Source organism: Phycomyces blakesleeanus (genome assembly GCF_001638985.1).
Source record: "Phycomyces blakesleeanus NRRL 1555(-) unplaced genomic scaffold PHYBLscaffold_18, whole genome shotgun sequence".
NCBI lineage: Eukaryota > Fungi > Mucoromycota > Mucoromycetes > Mucorales > Phycomycetaceae > Phycomyces > Phycomyces blakesleeanus.
In genome coordinates, this window is record NW_017265151.1 from 849,454 (window position 1) to 870,457 (window position 21,004).

At 35.7% G+C, this 21,004-nt stretch overlaps 4 protein-coding genes across 4 annotated transcripts; 3 read left to right on the forward strand and 1 right to left on the reverse strand.

The window, feature by feature from the left end:
- Window positions 1-3,372: 3,372 nt before the first annotated feature.
- PHYBLDRAFT_148554 (hypothetical protein) lies at window positions 3,373-4,953 on the reverse strand (the record flags this gene model as incomplete). Its single annotated transcript, XM_018432108.1, has 8 exons — window positions 3,373-3,413; window positions 3,497-3,781; window positions 3,850-3,916; window positions 4,007-4,077; window positions 4,138-4,218; window positions 4,307-4,531; window positions 4,607-4,789; window positions 4,848-4,953. 8 exons carry the CDS (start codon window positions 4,951-4,953, stop codon window positions 3,373-3,375), a joined length of 1,059 nt encoding a protein of 352 aa, XP_018288678.1.
- Window positions 4,954-6,556: 1,603 nt separating this feature from the next.
- On the forward strand, window positions 6,557-8,162 carry PHYBLDRAFT_171385 (hypothetical protein; the record flags this gene model as incomplete). Its single annotated transcript, XM_018436587.1, has 5 exons — window positions 6,557-6,606; window positions 6,665-6,980; window positions 7,038-7,279; window positions 7,316-7,459; window positions 7,562-8,162. 5 exons carry the CDS (start codon window positions 6,557-6,559, stop codon window positions 8,160-8,162), a joined length of 1,353 nt encoding a protein of 450 aa, XP_018288679.1.
- A 1,929-nt stretch (window positions 8,163-10,091) lies between these two features.
- PHYBLDRAFT_187970 (hypothetical protein) lies at window positions 10,092-12,671 on the forward strand. Its single transcript, XM_018439442.1, has 12 exons — window positions 10,092-10,343; window positions 10,403-10,519; window positions 10,583-10,666; window positions 10,742-10,807; window positions 10,881-10,953; window positions 11,025-11,387; window positions 11,456-11,524; window positions 11,666-11,751; window positions 11,814-11,900; window positions 11,973-12,127; window positions 12,191-12,329; window positions 12,387-12,671. Exons 1-12 carry the CDS (start codon window positions 10,140-10,142, stop codon window positions 12,552-12,554), a joined length of 1,611 nt encoding a protein of 536 aa, XP_018288680.1. The 5' UTR covers window positions 10,092-10,139; the 3' UTR covers window positions 12,555-12,671.
- Window positions 12,672-14,441: 1,770 nt separating this feature from the next.
- Window positions 14,442-20,858, forward strand: PHYBLDRAFT_85885 (hypothetical protein; the record flags this gene model as incomplete). The annotated part of the gene is made up of 10 exons (XM_018443628.1): window positions 14,442-14,558; window positions 14,655-14,711; window positions 14,785-14,915; window positions 14,979-15,183; window positions 15,247-15,384; window positions 15,440-15,538; window positions 15,615-15,719; window positions 15,784-18,351; window positions 18,409-18,542; window positions 18,593-20,858. Coding segments are annotated over 10 exons (5,820 nt in total), but the record flags the coding sequence as incomplete, so codon positions are not given.
- Window positions 20,859-21,004: the final 146 nt, after the last annotated feature.

Here is a 21,004-nt window from a genome sequence, read left to right on the forward strand (position 1 = left end):
TGAATAAATCTAGACTATATAAAGTTCTCAAAGGTAGTATTTTATACTTTAATGTTAAACCTATATAATAAAAAAGGATTTCTACAATTTCAAAGAAAATTAGGCCAATGTTTTATCACCTAAAGAAGTAGTATTATTGCGCCGTTTTATAAAGAACGAAAGGGAATGAGACCCTGCTATTACCCCTTGTAAAGATTCTTTTTTCTTCCTTTTTCTTCTCATAACAATCTATTCTTATTTTGATATTCCGCTCAAATTCTCCATCTTGTACCCATAAGCTTTGACCATAGGCTTTGTGGCCAGTATTCATATGTATATAGTCCTACATGGCTACATCACAAATTATCCAAATGAAGAATATTCTAAGCAAAAATATAAAGTAAAATGTGTATATCACCATCGGAACCATCACTTTTTTCCCGCAGTATATTTATATTTGGAATTGCCAAGAACATCTGCAGTGGTTACATTATCGAAAACATTATATATAGTGTAGTATAGCCACACCGGGGATTGAATACCAGTTAAAAACAGATTGCCAAATTGTGGTTACATTACAAAGGAACAATTTGAGCCTTTTGACTGTCTAAAGTTTCCAGTTTTTCACTGATGATTTTGTTCATATTCTTTTTCTTAAAATTTATTTTATTGGCCATTTGTTCTCTATAGATACATTAAAAATATGAGTTTAATAATTTCAATATTGTCAGATTAATAGTTAGCATAATTTGTGAGAATTTCTTTGCTTATTTCTATAGACCATTGTTCGCTTTAACAAAGGATGTGAGAGGGAAGAAAACGATTCAAAAAGATAATACCGATTTATAATATAACACTACATGTATTGTTCCTGACCTTTAAAATGGACTACATTATCTATAATGTTGTCTGTAATAGGGTGTTTCAGCAGTTTTAGATGTTTGATTGTTTTTGGTTCGGGGGTTTAATGTTGAAAAATCATTGGCTCTCGTTAATCTGAAAAATAGATAAATTTTATCTCCAAACAACTATCAAAATTTTTAGTTGTTTGAATAGTTGTTTGAATAGTTGAAAAATGGAGAAATCGCGGGCGTATTTTTTTTTTTAAGAAAAAAATATAAATTTTATGTAATACTTAGAGCATCTGCAGCGGTTACATTAAACTTAATTTTTGCGACTGTTTTAATGTAGATTCCGAAATGTTCTTAAAAAATCGTCTGCAGCGGTTACATTACAGACAACATTATAGATAATGTAGTCCATTTTTAAGGTCAGGAACATTACATGTAGTGTTACATTATAAATCGATATTATCTTTTTGAATCGTTTTCTTCCCTCTCACATCCTTTGTTAAAGCGAACAATGGTCTATAGAAATAAGCAAAGAAATTCTCACAAATTATGCTAACTATTAATCTGACAATATTGAAATTATTAAATTCATATTTTTAATGTATCTATAGAGAACAAATGTTCAATAAAATAAATTTTAGAAAAAAGAATATGAACATAATCATCAGTGAAAAACTGGAAACTTTAGACAGTCAAAAGGCTCAAATTGTTCCTTTGTAATGTAACCACAATTTGGCAATCTGTTTTTAACTGGTATTCAATCCCCGGTGTGGCTATACTACACTATATATAATGTTTTCGATAATGTAACCGCTGCAGATGCTCTTAGGGCACTCAGTTGATTTTTTATAGGTTAATTATTATTGGCTTACATATTTAATTCACGAAATCAGAACAATCAAACATCTAAAACTGCTGAAACACCTTAATGTAACCACTGCAGACGATTTTTTTGAGAACATTTCGGAATCTACATTAAAACAGTCGCAAAAATTAATTTTAATGTAACCGCTGTAGATGCTCTAATGCACAGAGTACGCTGGAGAACATATTTAACAAAATAATAATACTAGGGTGAATGCTGTTAATGCTATATGCTCATAGAGATAAGGTATTAGAAGCCGAGAGCATCAATAGTGGTTTGTTTAAAGTTAATGCTTTCTGGTTTCTCTAAATCTGAATTTTTCTTATTGCTGACCATATTAAAGAAACAGTATTTAGAGTATCAACAGCGGTTTGTTTAAGGTTAATACTTTCTGGTTTATCCAAATTAGAAGTTATATTTTTTATTGGTAATTATATTAAAGAATCAGTCTATTTTTCATTGCTTAAATGTTTTTAGTGAAGTAATGAATTTGGATATCCATTAAATATCGGTAGACAGATGGATTTTTTTAGTAAGTATTGCTGTTAGCCAACATACGCGGTTAAATATCAGGCTAATTCAACCAGATAATTACACTGTGCCATATACAAACCCGAATGTTACTAAGCTTCTGCACCTTATTATTTTACTAAAATACCCCAGCGGTTTTTATTTTTTTGGTAGTAGCTTGTTTTATATCTTCTATAGAAAATGGGCCTTATAACAACCGTTGTTTAACATATGCTTTTTTTTTGTAATCAGATTCCTTGTTTTAGAAAATGTGTCGATTCCCTCGATGATCCCCTTGTACTCTGGCAAACAGCATAAATCAATATTATATGATGTGTCCAAGGTCCCTATTACTATTCAATAATATTATCCAAAAAGAAACCCTTCTTTTTTAAAATATCAATAAATATTTACGGATAACGCCCCCTAATTTTTTTCATTCAATCTCTTAAAACAATAAAAAAAAACTACAGCTTTACTAGATTGTGACACTGTTGTTTTGGTTCCGCTCAGACCACGAATATCCTGCAAAGAAGTATGACGCTCTTTGCAGGATTTCCTTCAATCCCCTTGCACAAGGCGTACCCTTGTGCATTGTATTTCATCATTGGTACTGCTTTAATAGAGCTTTATAACAAAGTAGTATAGATTGTTCACATATAAAAGTCTTCAGATGAAGCAATAATAAAACAGAATCCTTATCTATCTTTATTTTATTGATCAAATCCTTTATTTTACTTTTGTTTATACATTTATTTCATCGTCACTGACTTATAACAACTCTTCGCGATAGTTATAAGCATACTTCTTGTTATATTTGTCCTTTTCTATACACATTTTATTACATCTCCTTACTGTTGGATAGACCCGAGCGTTATCACAGTAATTGATCTCTATATCTCTATATATTTGCCTTCTGAACTCGTTGGCAACCCTATTCTCATTTATTATTTTTCTGACAACGTTGCACCACACCAACTCAACACTTGTCAATTGCGTGACTTTTATTACGATTTTAAAGATAGAGAAGTCTACACTTGATGAGTAAGCAACACTAAAGAAAATTGCTATGAGCGGAATAAGAGCTAAAAAAAATTCTGTCCATGTTCTGTATATTATACAGTGTGGAATTTGATGTGTTAGAGCATAGCAACATAATGGTTAAATCTAGAGATCTCCTTTCTGACATGCAGTGCTATATCCAGCCTCTTTCTTCCTAAATTTAGTTTTGGTTTGCTGGTTATTTTCTATGTATTCGAATTTATTAAGGTCAGAAAATCCTTCTACTCACCTTCGATGTAAAGTTCATTTTCCTTTAGGGTCATAGGTACCACATTTTTAATTTTCTTATCTAAGCTTAAAAATGTAAAATTGGCTGTCATAGCCTCTGCACCGCCAAAAGTTCCGTTACAATCAGAAAGACTATAAACCACTTTGACTTGGAACATGTTATCATCTTCTGATGAATATATAACCTGGGCAGTTAGCTTAACGGTAGAACCCACATTCACTTTAGAATGAAACTTGGCTTCATCCAAAGAGTACATTCTCACATTGGATCCAGCAAACATACGGGCTGTGATTTATGCGATGTTATACACATATTTTAGGGTCTATAATTATGTGTATATTAGTATATTATACATGGCCAATAACTAATAACAAAAATTGTTACTTTTCCACCAAATAAGTATCCAAGAACACTGCGATCCTGCAAATACAAACAGTTATCAAATATTAGCCGTATTTCTCTTAGTTTAGTGGGCTGACAATATATATATATATACCAGAAAAAAAATACCTGTGGTGTTACTATGAAAGCATTTTGAAGAGCTGTATCCCTAATTAACTTGTATTCTCCCATGGAATTTTCTTTTGTATATAGTGAAAGTAAATATTAATTATTGAGCTGTTCTTTGTACATAGGCTTACTTTTCTTATCAAAGGCATTTGCTCCAATATTATTGGCACCTTTAGATGTCTCAGGTTTACCGTCTGTACTGGTCTCTATATCTTTGTTCGATATGTAACTTTTATTCTTCATAACTAAAAAGATCAATATCTAAGTACAAACGTACAATATGATTTTTGAATTTCCTACCATTTGCAAGCTCTTGCGTTCTTCTCTCTCTAAGATTTGTAGTAATAAGCGAGTTTGTTTTTACAGCCTTAGCAGTTTCAATGTTAACAGCCACCATATTGAACTTTGCAATCAAAATAGTCTTTGGAGTAGGAGCTGCAATACGATTTATCGTCGAATCTTTGAGTTTCATTCTTGTTCCCAAAGACTTATCAGCACACGATATTATCTCGGCTTTTACAAGGGCTACAGTTTTATCACAATTAGTCGTGAATTTAATAAAACGAAAAAGAAGTACTTGGATCTTGATATAATATCTACCTTCTATGCTCGATGTTCCTACATTTACAACATGCCCACTAATTTTTATATCTTGTATAGTGATTGGGTGTAGAATATGAAAATGCTCAACAGAAGCTGTCAAAATATGAGAAGGTACACGGTGTAAACAAGAAGGAATATCTAGATGCTTAGTCCCAACGACATAAGCAATTTCATCGAAGTCTAGGTTTACATATTAGCAGTCCATTTTTTCTTTTACTTCATCTTTATTGAAACTTACTTTGAAGGAGATATCCCATGTTAATTTCACCATTATGAGCTATCGTTTTTTCTAAAAACGAAGGTGAAGATTTGAAGGGCAAGACCTTCTCGGTGTAGCTATCCATCATCTGTTTTTTAATACAAAATATATATATATATATATATATATATATATGAATAAAGCATCTTAGCTTATTACTGTTAAAACTTGCCGTTTTTATAACAACATCATATTTAGGCTCAAACTTATCAAATGTTACAAGTGGCCTTTTATTTCCTTTAAGATTCATTTCCTCAGTCCAATATTCAATAGGCTCTGTCAAAATTACTCTTTCTTTATCTTTCAAACGGAAACTTATTAATATAGGTATAGACTAATATTGTATATGCTAGTTTTTGCAAACTTTTATTAGTATTTGCATAGTCTGAACCCTTACATTCGGATGAGATTCTGCACAAGCTGGTATCCAGCCAATTCTTTTTGTTTATAGAATTAAATCGATAAAATTTAATGTTTTTAGGAGTGTTTTTTAAAGAGGCTAGCATTTTGAAATATTAGAAGAAAGAAATAATTTGTTTGCATTTACAAGTATTCTCTGACTTAAAATACCGTTTTTCTTGTGCATAATATACCAGTGCTTTGCTTTTTTTATTCAATTAATTATGTAATACAATGCATTAGGCGCCTTGGTGAGACTATAAAAGACATTTATGCTATTCACCAGCGTACGAGAGAATTGTCGAGGGAATTGATCCATGTCAAATAAGATTCCAATTGTTATTCAGAATCAGTTTTTTTAATTATTTACTAAAATACCCTGCCTATTTTTTTTGTTAATGATTTGTTTCATTTTGGCTATAGAAAATGAGCCTTATAAAGTATGGTCGTTTATTATATTTTTTTTTGTAACTAGAGTTCTTATTTTAGAACTTTTGTCAATTCCCTCGACAAATATATCCATTCGGAATCGAATAAACTACTATGAAAAGTGATTTTTCTTTCAATTCCCTCAACACAATTCCCTCGATGATTCCCTCGTACGCTGGTGAACAGCATATATAGTATTCTTTTAAAAAGTTATTTTTTGGACAAAGTACAGTATTTTAATTCCTCTAATATGGAGAAAAATATGATATGGATAACAATTACAAAGCTATGAAATATGGGGTTTTGTTTTGATAATTTTGAATAATTATCAATAAGCACTAGATATATCCCAAAAGAAGTTCTACAGTGTTTTTCTGATAGCATTATGAGATTTTAAATCAATCAGTTTACAACTCTAAAATAATAATAGTTCATTTTAGAAGGATAGTGTAAAATTATAAGTATGGGCTTCTTTAATACTATTGCTTAAGTTTGCAGAATCTCTTGACTGTATTTGAAAATATAGACATGATCATATCTTTTATTAAATCGATACTATTAAAACTTGACAGTATATGTTATATACCCTGAGGATAAATACGTACATATATTAGATATGTACAATATTTAAAATGTATTGCCTTTTGCATCCTTCATTTTGTATGTTTAAAGTATACATATATTGACCTCACCCTTTAGGTACACCACAAAAACAGTGAGATTCATTTGACAATAAAATGTAAGTAACTATCAGCTACAATATAAATAGTCGTATAATATAACTATAAATATTATTATACAGAGCTACCAGTTAAATATATGACACTTGTTTCTTAAATTTTATATCAACAATATTTAGAATGGACTTTTCAAATATCCAGTGCAGCTCTCTTCTTCCTGAAGTTGAAGAGTATGTTAAAAACTTTGATTAAGCTACATACACATCTAATAAACATTCTTTTGATTAGTCTACACATTGAAGTTTTGGGTATCCCTGAAGGATATAGCTCTCGTGTTGAGACACAAATTAAATTAAATTTACGACTTCTCGATAGAGATGGCGTAAGATCGAATCTTTGGCATTTTCTCAGGGTCTCAGAGAATATTTTGGTTGAATCAGACTTTAAAAGACGCATCAATCGGTTTTACGAGTATGAAGAAACATTTTCTCTTCTATCCTACGAATATAATGTACTTGTATTGGAAGCAAATGTGATATGTGATTCAGATCCATACAAAAAAGTATCTCCATGCAGTTACTGCATAAGTCGCGAAATAAGATATGTAAGTTATGCTATAATGGTAGTAATCTTTCTTTTTTATTAAACGCATATTACTTAGAAAAATAAAGCAGATAAAAAGCGAGTTGGTAGATTCAATTCAATAAAATTTTCTAGCTTAACAAGTTTAAGAAAAGCAGAAAAAGAATTGATGAGATTCAATCATTCTTCAACAGAAAAAAAAGCCAGGGAAATTATATTAATATGCTCTAAACCGCTCATAAAGTTTGACTATGGGGAAATATCGTTGCCAGTGCGTATTACCTGTTTTTGTAGACATAAAAACGAGAATCTAGGCTTTAGGTATAAATATTTATGGTTAGATATAGTATCATATAGTATGTCTAACTATTTCTGCTTCAGGGTTCTTTTTTCAATGAAAAACTACAAGGGAGACGTGGTTGCTACAGGGATTTCTCCTGCTATTATGATTACACACAAGTACAGAGCAATCGATAAACAAGGGCCGAATAATAAAGCCAAGTATAAGCTATTACAGCTGAGGCCCAAGTATACTCAGTCAATAGAGATCAACCAGGAATATACATAATGGAACACTTCTGGCTCGACCGGCTTTTATACTAGTCAACTTTATGAGAATGGAGAACAGCTGACAACAGCGGATCTACTTGATCTCGAGCCTGAGAATTCTCATTTCATGGCTAGGCACCAACACAGCAATAATCTGACCATAAACCATTTTCAGAATTCTATCAAAGCTTTTACTGACAGTAACTATAAAACGGTCGAACCCTATACTATTACAAATACCAAAAATAATTCGACAATCATTAGTCCCGCTAACATAAAAGCAATACAAGGTTTCGTCTATCTAGATTACTTTAATACAAATACGCTTTATTCTAACAAGTTAATTGATGCGGCTACAGTTGTGGATAGCTCAAGTTCGTTTCAAGAATACTTTGGTAGAAAACCCAAATGCTGGTATACGGAAGCACCTGAAGAATATTCAAATATTTTGGGATTGAACATATTGCCAGCCATTGAAGATGCAGGACTTGAACCAAGCCAGATCCTAAATGTGGAATGCGAAGATGAAAGCCAGTTATACGATGCATTCATACATTCAATCCCCGATAAGTACGTAGGACTCGATGCTATTTCCAATTTTTTGGAGCAAGACGTGGATGCTCTGCTAGATACCCACGATATTCCGTGGCTTTAAGCTGTAATATAATAATTAGAAGTTATACCTCCATTTCATCCATTTTCTTCTACTTTCTAGCCATATCTTATTAAGACATCATATAATTACCTTTTATGAAAAAGATCAGAGTCAGTATCAGTATTATTATTATCATTATTATCTTCAGAGCAAATTACAATATATTTCGTTCACAAATAAGGTGCTCTCGGAGTGCTTTATTGATATAGAATTGCTTATTGATATTGACACGGGTGTTGTGTGTTCTCCAGCTTCGCTCACCCTGATTTATTTCCTTCTTCTCCGACCGTCTCCCCTTCTATTTTTCTCGTGTACCATTTTCATAATCACTTCTACATATGTCATAAGGGACCTTGGACACATCATATAAAATATTTTTGAAACATTATTATTAGAGAAGAGGACAACTTAGGGAAAATCTGAAAATATTGTCCTTACGGACTTTCCTGGGTTTAAATTACCCAGACTTTTACCATTTTTACTTTTGCCCGGGACAATTCTAGGGATATTCTGGCAGAAATGACCGTAAATTTGGGAAAATTCAGCAAGAATATCCCTAGCACAAAAACAATGTCCTTAGCGTCTGAAAGTGATCCGATAAATAGGATAACATATATTTTTCTCAAGTAATTGCTAAATTATCAAAGCTAACAGCATATACAAGCTATAAACTAATCATCTGTCAATGGAGTCTTGATTCATTAAAAAATCAAGGCTCTAAAATAAAAAAAAAACTGATCTTTTCAAGCTCTATACTTTACCATTCCAACAGAATAATAGTAGTCGACATAGTCTAGCTTATATAAAGTTAAAAGTCTATCTGTGATATACTTTTTTCTAATGAATCAATCAATGGCTTAATAAAATAGCAACCTCAGAAAGAGTAAACTGGGACTCTTCCTTGCATGTATTATCAAAAAAAGCTGTCAGATGAAGGTACTTATAGGTATCTCTCTTCTTAGGAGTGGTATACCGAGTGCTTTTAGGACCAAAATAATAGCCGTATATAGCAGGAGGGATAGTAAACATGGCGTTTTTCTGTCAAATGAGATAAATGAAGAGGAAAGAAGTATAAATATAATTTCTATAACGTCCTCAAAAGCGTCCCTTATTTTAACCGGAGACGTGCATTCCGATGCTGGCTTTAATTTTTTTCCATTTTTAGCAGTCATGAAAGTTCCCTACGTTGTCCCTTTCTCTATTTTAATCAACTTGTGAGAACTACTTTCGTATTGTATACTAGAATAATTGGCTTTTTCTGCTTATCATTATGATCGGGTATATGTCCAGTAGTGAGTTATAATTTGATCAAATGAATAAAATACCAGTTGCTTGTAATATAGTCTTGATACATGTATTGGATATTTATGAGAGTGGATATATGGATAAGAAATATAAATTTAGTGGCAATGATTAAATATAACTCTTAGGCTGTAAAATAATATTTTCTAGGTTCCTAACTTGGTTGTCAACTTGGCATGATGATTCTGCTAATCTTAGCGGAATCTATTTTTATTTTAATGCAAATTGTATATAAAAGCATACAAATGATCCCGAATAAGCTAATGTATGTGCAAAGATGTTTTTTGATGAAAATACTATTAATTGAAGCTGTGCTACTCTTAATTTAAGAGCAAATAAGCATTTAATCACACACAATGGCATGACAATTGATTGACAATTGATTGACTGTTGCTACAGCAATATACAAAAAATTACTCTCGTATGCCCGCATCACCCTATCTTTTTTATCAGGAGATTGTAGGTGACAGACAGTCACACAAACCACTCGTGCATTAGGGTGCCACGTTGCAGCGGGCCAATCCTTGTAGTATGCTTCAGGAAAGGGCTTTTTTTTTAGGCTGACTTTCTGCTTTTTCTCTGTTTTATCTATAAATCTATCTATAAATATATATAGTTTAGATTTCTCGACATATATTCTTTCTTCAATTAATTAAACAAGTTATCATAGCAGCTATGAAAATAAACTTGGGCCACAAGACGCATTATAATATGCGTCTATCAAAAACTGCTTTATTCGCTATATTATGCATATTCGGTCTTATTCATCTCTCCACAGCTCATGACGATCTCGCACCAAAGTTGACATTAGAAGATCCTAAACCTATTTCGTTCGTTAAGAATGTTCTTACAACGCCAAAAGACCAAAACTATTGCAATGTAAGCATTATACTACTTGCGCAATCATTTCGACATATTACTAAGCAGTGCTAGCTTAGCCTGTCGGACAAATCAAAGATACGTGCTGTGATTTTCAGAGTGTAGAAGATATGCAAAGAGGAATATTCGATAAGATCCAGGATCTTGTCAAGACAAGGTTCTTTCGCTATTACAAGGTAATTAATTAAAAATGAAGATTCAGCGTCTTTTAGCTATTTACACGATTTATCTCCAATTAGCTCAACCTCTGGAGAGAATGCCCATTTTGGGACGAGGATGGATTATGTATGAACAAGGACTGTTCAGTGGAAACCACAGATGAGGTATATACATAGTTGACTGGGAAAATAAAAGTATATATATACACTATAGGATTAATCTTATACCATAATTATTAGTCAAGACTACCAAAAGAATGGACTCAAGAGGCTCTCAGTGCAGTTCAGATGTCACCTGCTGGCTTGGTAAGTATATTTTATATCATCGATATGTTACTATTCATTTTTACATAATTTTGTTTTGTGTTACTTCATATAGGGATTTCAACCTTTCAAGGCTTGTTCGTACAAAGATCAAGACTATTGTTTAATAGAGGACCAGTCTAACGAAAGTATGTAAAGATTGTTTGGATATGAAAGAAACATAGATTTTGAATACTAATAAACTATGAATTTTTTATAGACGTTGTGTATGTAAATCTCTTGGATAACCCTGAACGGTTTACTGGCTATGCAGGTGTATCCGCCGGAAGAGTTTGGAAAGCAATCTACGAAGAGAATTGTTTCAATATTGTTCACAAAATGACAGAAGGCTGCAAGACATGTAACAATATGATGAATATAGCTGGTTCAGCCGGCAATCCTCTCAAAGTTGCTGAGAAAGTTCAGCAAACTGTTAAAGAAGTTGGACCTGGGTTCGCTCACGTACCAAAGGATACAGAAAAGCTTGACCAGCTTTTAAGTGATCTTTCAGAAACCACAGACGGTGGTGAGAATGATGAAGAAGTATGCCTTGAAAAGCGTGTTTACTATCGTCTGATCTCTGGTAATTATTACCCTTGCACAAATTAATTTTTTATACTCATCTAATACGTGGCGTTGCATAAATTATAGGCTTACATTCTTCAATTTCCCTTCACATTTGTGACGAATGGTTCAACCGAACAAGTGGTGAATGGGCAAGTACACTAGAGAAAAAAAGCAAAATGAAAAAATCAACTAACCTATCTGAGGTTTTTTAGGGACCTAACCTTGATTGTTTTGTAAACCGTATCGGATCTCACCCAGAGCGATTACAGAATGTATACTTTACTTATGCACTAGTTCTGCGTGCAGTAACAAAGGCGGGCCACTTTCTTGATCAATATGATTTCTATACTGGAGATGATAAAGAAGATATTAAAGTAAAGGTATGTCAAGTTAGACTACATAATAGGGATTACGTTAATTAATTACTATTTTTCTTTATTAGAGCATGGTCCATGATTTAATTGACAATGCTTCTTCATGTGCACCTACATTCGATGAAAAAACCATGTTCCAGGGACCCGATGCAAAGGTAGTTCAATAACTGTTTGATAGAAAAATATTTGTGTAAATATATAGTATATTCATAAATTTTGTGGAATAGGCACTTAAATTAGAATTCAGAGATCACTTCCGTAATGTATCCCGTATCATGGATTGTGTTGGATGCGAGAAATGTAGACTTTGGGGAAAGATCCAAACAACTGGTCTTGGAACAGCTCTCAAAGTCTTGTTCTCTTATGAAGACAATCAATTAAAGTAAGCATTTGTAACCAAAAGTATGTTCCCAAAACTAAATATATATTTTTTACGTTATTCTAGTCCAAAGAGAACACCTCAATTACTTCAGCGTAGTGAGATAGTAGCTATGTTCAATACACTAAATAGACTCTCTGAAAGTCTCCGTGCTATTCAGCGGTTTAGAAAGATGTATCTGGATCAGGTAGAAGAGGCAGAAAAGGTAAGAAAATGTGTGATAAAGATAGTTTGTATCCAATACTGACTAAGAATTCATTAGACAAAGCAAGCCGAGGCACATTCATTAAACAATACCAGAGCATCAGTCATAATATCTAGATTTATATCTGCCGTTGCTCACACATGCTCCCATGCTGTAGCTACCCTGGAACGGTGGGGGGTGCCTGTACCTACCTATTTCGAGACTATCTTAACACCATTAGATTAAAAATTCTACATTTTACAGCAGAAATCACTTCCATTTTACTCTTTTTCCTTTTATCCATTAATCAACCCACTCCCATCACAGTAAAGCATTTCCACAATAAGAAAACCTGCAAAATATAGTTAGACGAGCGATTCTTTCCTTTTGTATACTGGCTTATATAAACTTGGATTCTTGTGGTTACAGACTCATGCACGCAACTGACATTTTCTTCTTTATACATGCACTTTGTTTAATACGGGGTTAATATTATTGTATTTAAACCCCTTTTTTTCTGTCAGGTTGCAGAATTTTCTTGTGTATCAGGGTACTGTAACCGCTGCATATACTCTTAGAAGTATAAACACTTTCTCAATAAACTGCTTCATAACACAACCATAATTAAGCTTAACACATATGCCTTATCAAAGTAAAATAGCAAGGCTTTATTCAGTACGGTGTGTACTCGACTTTATCTTCTTTCAGAACTCGCAGTATGCAATACATTGTGAGAAAAAAGATGATGAGAATGGAAAGTACAGAAGGTTACGCCTGTAAACCCTGAGACTGGATCCTGGTAATCATCCTCTCACAGAAAATATAGTCACTTGATGTGAGCCTGAAAGATTACTTGCTTATTTTTAGTTTCACGCTAGAAAGCTAGCCGGAAAATATAGTTAGGAGCACACTTGGGACCGAGAAGATTATTAAAGTAGACGAAACATCTGTAGAAATGGTTGTTGTCAGTAGTTAGTACATTAATAGGTAGCACCAATTTTTTTTACCGCCAAGATATTGTGTAGCCATAGTAACCTCTAGAACTTGGATTAATATTAGTTTGGCAGTGGGGATTAATGATCATTTCTTCAAATGCCAAGAAAGACTACCGATCCTTTACGTTGGCAGTATTATTCACTAAATAAATAGATATACTTATATCTGTGTATTTGACAGAATTACTTAAAATACACATATAATAACTGCCTAAAATATACAATTTAAAGGCTATTACTCAATTTACAAAAATGCCTCTTAAAGAACAATATGTCAATAAAGGCCAATAGGTCTGTAATGATTTTTGTTGAAGAAAAAAAACCAAGTATCTTTTTTTTTGTTCTGTAGAGATTCCCACGTGACTTATAAACCATGTGCTCTGACACACACACACACCAATACGCACACATAACCTAGACTTTTAACTTTTTTTTGTTGCGCATAAGAATAGCTATTTTTCGGTGAAACGAGGCAGGAACTCAAACATAGCTTTGGAAATGGCCGATTCATACGCTGGCCATTACCAGCAAGATTCAGCAGCAGCAAACGTGCAGGAGCTGCCATTAAGCTCTTCGGATACCCGTGATCGCGAAACGTCCGGCATTTCGTCTTCGCACTCGTCTTCGTCTTCTATAATTATGAATACGAGCAGCATTATGAGCAATACCACCCTATCAATATCAATCCCAAACAGTACATCATTCAATGGCAATAACAGTAATGTGAATTCTCAAATAGCATTTGATCCTACAAAACAACAATCCTCTACAATCAGTCTCGCATGTATGGCCGATCTTCCCCTGACTTCTTCATTATCCCAACAATATCAAAATTATGAAGATTTAGATGAAAGGCATCATCCGAGAAACTTTGAAACAGGAATCTCGCAATATACTTCTTCAAATAGTCTCAACCAGGAAAATGCAAATCATATAGACCAGCCCAGGCGCCCTCAGACAACTATTTCGAGTGCAGACTATGCTTTAAATGTGGTCCTTGAACATTTCGAAAAACTTGCAAGCAAAAAGATGTTTTTGATTCTTAATATGGGTGTGGTAAGTTTAGGAAGGCTATATCTAAAAGACTATCTTGTTTATGCTGTTGTGTTTCAAGGATGCCGAGGTCGACTTGTGCAAACTGTTAGGAAAGGGTGCAGACCCTTCTTTTGACAAGCTTTTTATATCACTAGCCTCCCTGGCTTCTTCTCAACAAAAGGCTGTTATAGATGCAGTGATGCGCTGGAGATCAGAAATGGTGGAACCTCTGGATCCTGCCTTAATTAAACGGATAAGGTAAATCAAGACGATACGAGATATCCTAGTCTGACATTTGCCTGCATAACAAAGCGAGTCTGCGCCTTTGTCACGTACTCGAGAAGTAGAATCTGTATTAAAAGAACGACAGTCGGTAAGAATGAGAAGAAGCATTTTAAAATTTTAATCTTAAATAAATAAATGCTGATTAATTACACAAATCAAAGTTGTCATCCGTTTATATTCTCTGTAGGGCCCTGATAGAGATTGTCAGACGTTTTTCTGCTGACACTTGCCCAGAGTCTGTTGGCGAGAACCTTGAAGAAATTGTGTTCATACAGTTGAAAAAGCCTGATCCGTGAGTTTCCACAAGTCATCCGCCAAACGTTCGTCTTTTTTCTCTTATCATTGTTGCCATTAGCGATGCCATTAAACGTTCAGCAAACAGAACAGCTAGTATGAACCTCTTTGCTGAGCTTATAGGCGAGCTGTCCAACATAAGATTTGCTTCTGTAAGCGATCGTTTTATCGCTGAACTCGAGAAATATAACAGTCATACCATTATGAAAGAGAGACAGAGCCACATGGAAATGCTAATCCGCGGAATGCGATTCTTAAAGATAAAGGTAGGCATATACTTTCTTTAAAAAAATATCTTTTTCTTATTATTATTAAATACTGGAATAAAGATTTATCCTCTTGATGCATTGGAAGAAACCGCGGATTTCTTATCCAGTTGTGCCAGCTTCTTCAAAAATGCACATGGTGCAAAAGTTAAGCATGCGTATGCCAATCTTTTTGTTCAATTGCTTTTGCCTATTGCTGAGGTACGTTATTCTGTGGTCTTGCCAGATGTTGTAAACTGACTGGTGTACCATATAGGTAGCTGTTGCCGAAGTCAATTTTCCAGCTTGGGTAAAAGCTGTTGACTTAATGTATCCAAGAGCTCTAAAAATGACATTGAAACCACGCCACATTCTGGTATGATATACAAAAATCAGATACCAAAAGGATGACTATATGTATATTATGGATATTGATATATATATGTTATTAGGGTGGATATCCACTTGTTACCACATTACTATGTGTTAGCCGGAAAGAATTTTTTACTACTAACTGGCTACCGATTGTAGAAAGCTGTTATCAGAAGTTTAACAAGGTACACATACTTCCTTGACCTTTTATTCCCTAAATGCTTGTTCTAATTTGATCATTTTTTCAAGGATAAATATACAAGACAAATGGCTATTGGCTGTATATCTCGTCTAGTGTGGACCTATCTTTTTCGCTGCACCGAGAGTGTCTCTGCATCATTCAAGAAGCTCGACAATATCATAAAAAACATATTCCCTCCATTTAGACGTGCCGTATATCCATCTGAAATACCTTTGGATCACTTCATTTTGATTACATACTTCTGTCTGATGAAAGATGTAGACACAGCTATGAAAAAGGTGACATATTATTTGCTTAATACCGAAAATTCCAACTCTCTTCATTGGGAAACTATCAACCCCGAGCGAGTCATTATTGGATTACGAGCCTTTCGTATGATGCTTTCTGACCTTGAGAAAAATGTCCTTCGACCACCTTTTCCGGGCGATCCGGACATGACCGCACCTGGCATATCTATCTCATGTAGCGCTGATGTGTTCTCTGGGCCTATAAGGGCCGTAAAGGCAGAAGTCATGGAGCAGGTTGAGGAGATCATCTGTAAAGTTCTTATCAGTCTTGACCAAACCTTTGGGCGTCTACTCCTATTAGAAGAAAAAAATATTGTTCTGAGAAATATCACTGGCTCAGGTACAAATACAGGTGGCGGACTATCAGCAAATTATTCTGTTCCAATGTTTACCAATGGTGTCAGTATGTCGAGTACATCAGACGGAGGTCCACAAATACATCATCAGTATGCCACGTTCTCTGTCTCCTATACAAAAGATAAGCAGACATATTTCGATGTTCTGACCACCATTTTGGATTCGATGCCACGATTAATGCCAGCTGGAATACCATTACCACGGTTGGTAGAGATGCTATCTCGCTACACTGTACATATTGATCCTGAAGTGATTCAAGCTGCATCACAAGCTTTGCTACGTATAGCAGCACAAATCGATAGCCAGACAGTTGTGACAGGCTACTCTCGATTCGTTTATAGAATTGAAGACAGGTGCTGTGATGTTCTGACATCTCTTGCTAATGGTCCTTTAACTGGTGGAAATTATAACGGAAACAAGGGAGTCATGAAGCTGTATGTGGACTTACTGGCAATATGGGCTGAGCAAGTGGATCTTTCAGCCTTGAAAGATTTGGAAATGTCTTCTAACGAAAACCCAAACGGAACATCGAAGGCTCAGACTAACCTTATCCGACTATTCAATATGGTGGAAGAAACAGAAGCGAACGGATTACTATTCCTGTGCAGTCAATCTTCTTCGGCTCGAAGATCAGCTATTCAGATCATCAAATTTGCGGCACAGCTTGAGAATAGGCTAGAAGCACTTTTGGAAAAAGAACCCCATCATGAGCACCTTTCAACACTGATTGCCCAGCTCAACAATTTCTTTTCAAAGAGTCAAAAATATGGTCGTTTGTACGATCTTCTTGAGTCGATTGGTCAAGACCTCATCAAATTTGACAACGACAGTAACGTACTATTGGGATCAAAAATATCAATTGAAACACGCATAAGAATACAGCAGCATCAAAGAAGAGGCGTGAAGCATGTGTTAATCCAAATTGCCGAAAGTGATCATTCTGCAGACCTTGTAATTTGGAACATATGTTTCCCCAAAGTCTTTAAATTCTGTTTCGAACACTTCCCTGGTACTGTTGCACTATGCCGTCAGAATATATGTATGAGATTGGTTCAAATGTACCCTTTTATTATGGGATCCCTTGAGACCATCAAGGCTGGACCTGCAGGAACTCTCAGTATGGCCAAGAGTAGTAACTCGGGACATAAAGCAGCTAGTCCTGAAATGGTTGATCAGTGGAGAATATATCTCGTATTTGCATGTGCAACAGCCACTCTTTCTGAAGACAGGTCACCTACTGCTACATGGGCTAATAGTGGTCGCAAGGGATCAACACTGGTAGACAAGATTGCTACACCTAGAGATTTATTCCGCATGGCACTAAAATTTGTTACATGTGAACACCGCCAAATCAGAGAAGGGGCAATACAAGGTCTTGGAAATGTCAACAAAGCCACATACAAGATTCTTATGACAGATCTCCAGCCTTTTGTAAGAACTGTATTGGATGATGGTAAACAAAGAAACAACCAGAAGCCATATCAAAATAAACGTAGCAAAAAGCACGACAGACTACGAATTTCTCTTATGCACTTGCTTGAATTGACTGCCGGATGTCTATCAGAAAAGGAACACCTGGAAGACAAGGAATTAATGAACATGATGATGAGTTACATAAAGGAGACCAAGTCGTTCTTGACCGATGTAGAGGTTCAGCTGGAATGGGAATACCACAAATTGAGGATGCATCTGTGCGGTACAGTTGAAAAACTTTACGAGAATATCATGCGTTTGGAAGAACCTACCAGTGTCATGTCTTTTGAGACGCGCCTGGGCTTATACAAGATGTTTGAGGAATGGTGTGGTTACGGTATGTACGCGAATAACACTCGGGCAAGAGATGCCGCTATGATGAGAGATGTTCTGGAACAATGTAAAGATCCGCGTGAACGAGGAACTATGACACAAATATTGGAAGAGGAGAGAAAGTCTCTCGAGACGGCTGCCCTTAGTGCGATGGCAATGTTATGCGTAAGTTCAAAGTATTGCATATGTTATAGCTATGGTTGTTTACTTCCATCTTTTTAGAGAGGCCCCTTGTATGCCTTCCTTGGACAGAAGAAAGCGAGACAGGCTGTGATTCAGTTTGATTTACATAATGTATTTCGATGGATTGATGCGGTTTTTGAAAGCCATGACCCCAAGTGTCACTCCATTGCTAGGTATGCTCTCTTCCGGCTCTATGATCAAGAACTCAATTTGAACTCATTAGACGAGCACTTGAAGCCCTTCTTATCTACAATCAAGACCAATCACTGCTTCTGGACGATATTATCGAGCAGTGCTACGCAGGCAATCCAAAACTAGAATTTACCCAGGGTTATTTCTTGGCTTTTGCTGAGATTTTATGCAAAGTCGAAGATTATCCATGTCATATCCATCAAGTTATGAGTCTTGCCTTGTTTAAAGCGGGTGACTCGAAAAAAGCGATCAGAAAGTCAGCGATCGCCTTGTTGAGGACCATTGAAGAGCGTGTCTTTGCTGATTCTTGCGCAAAGGAGTATGAAATTGGAATTACGAGTAGCTTGCCAGCAATTTACAAGTATACCCAAACCTTATTGTCCGCACGTTTGGCCTTGGATCATCCAGAGCAGACTTACTCGATGCTCTCAGAGATATCTCAGCGTTTTGAGCACATTAGCCCTAATAGTCAACGAGAAGTTCTAGCTTATATGATTCCTTGGCTCCGTAAGATTGACTTGTCTGTTGGTCCTCAAGATTCTGAGCTCAGTGCCTCAGCCTACATGGTATTGTCTAACCTTTATTACATCACAATCAAGTTTGGTGATGTGTATGTAAAAGAAGTTGCAGCACTTTGGAGCCAACTCGTTGATCATGGTCGTAATGTACGCGCCATAATTATGTACCTTCTTGACATGGGATTAGAGAAAAGGAATCCATGGTTTTTGATTCATGCCAAGCGTGTCTTTGTATGTCTTGGTCGAACACCGGCTTTTAATCGTATAGTCGAAGAAGTTATTGCAGAGATTACACCGCGTTCAATGGTTCCACAACTAAAAGAAGCTAGTATCCGACACACACACGCCTTCCCATTGCTTTTTGTAGCTGATACTGAAAAAGTGCTACCGTCTTATGAAAAACGGCCTGTATTTTCACGTGGACAATTGGCTATGGTCTTTCTAGTTGATCTTGCTATTGAAGCAGGAGCTGACTTGGCACCTCATTTGCCTTTGCTTCTTCATAGCATTTTTGTTCAGCTAGACCATCTCACGAGTATCGTATGCGATCAATCACGCTGCTTGCTAATCAACCTGATTCACTCCATTGTCATCCGCCAGTCAATAGATTCTGACATACCAACAAAGGCAACCGAGGTTACTCAATGGCTTGCATCGAAAGAAGGAAAACGATTGTGGGCTTATGAAAATATTACTTCAAAGAACCCTCGACTGCAAAGCTCAGAAGAACTCAAGGATCTTCTCAACAAAGTGGTCGATGTTTTCTCACACGAAGATCCCGGGCTTCGGCAAAAATGGGGTGAAACTGCTCTCAAATGGGCCACTTGTTGTTCTGTTCGACATATCGCATGTCGGTCGTTCCAATGTTTCCGAGCTCTTATGCCAGCCTTTAACCAACACATGCTGGCTGACATGCTTGCACGCCTATCCAATACTATTGCAGACAAGTCGGACGATATTCGCGGATTCTCCCTCGAAATCATTATCACATTAACCGAAGTTACGACTGCTATGGACAAGGCACAAATGGACCAATTTCCTCAACTTTTCTGGGCAGCAGTTGCATGTTTGTACAGCCCGTACGAAGCAGAACATTCAGAAGCGTTATTACTTTTAGAAGTGGTATTAGAGAAATATGGATTTTGCAGTGAGCTTGCCGAAAGTTTTCCCAAAAATTGGTCAAGTGAATTCGATGGTCTTCAACCCCTACTACTTAAAGGACTCCAGTTTTCTTCTGCTGAAGAAAGAACGTTTTCAATTCTATCTCGAATCATGTTAATCGACAATCCGCCGCTCATCGATCCTTCTGAGACACGATTGATGTATCTCTTGCTTGGTTCTATCCCTAGACTACTGCATGCACTTGATGATGATGAGACATTGGATCCATCCACAGTTGAGCTAGCGAATAAGATGACTCAGCTATTTGAACGTTACTCGCTACCAGATGTACAGCGAATCCTAGCGACATATCCCAAGCAAAAGGCCAAATTCCAAAAAGACTATCTTGAGCAAATGCTGGGGTCTATACGCGATATTTTTTTACCAAAATACGGCAAGACAGCTCTTATGTTTTCAATCTTATTGGTGAAGAACAAGATGCCATTCTATCGAGAGAAAGGCTTGATGATGATCGAAAATCTGGTTCCATATGTTACTGGAAAGACCAATTGGCCCGGTGGCTCTAATAGCCCTATTCCAATAGATATTGCTTCACTCGAACCTCTTTTACAATTAATTCAAACAGATTTTGGGGACAAGGCTTTATCTATTCTCAACGAGCAGATTACAGCAATATATGTCGAACCCAAATCAGAGGATTCTACAGGGAGCTCCAGCGATATTCTTTGGGGATTCAGTAACTCGACCGCTGCAGCAGCACGCGCTACCCGCCACAACGTGAATGCCGTTGTATTTGAATGCTC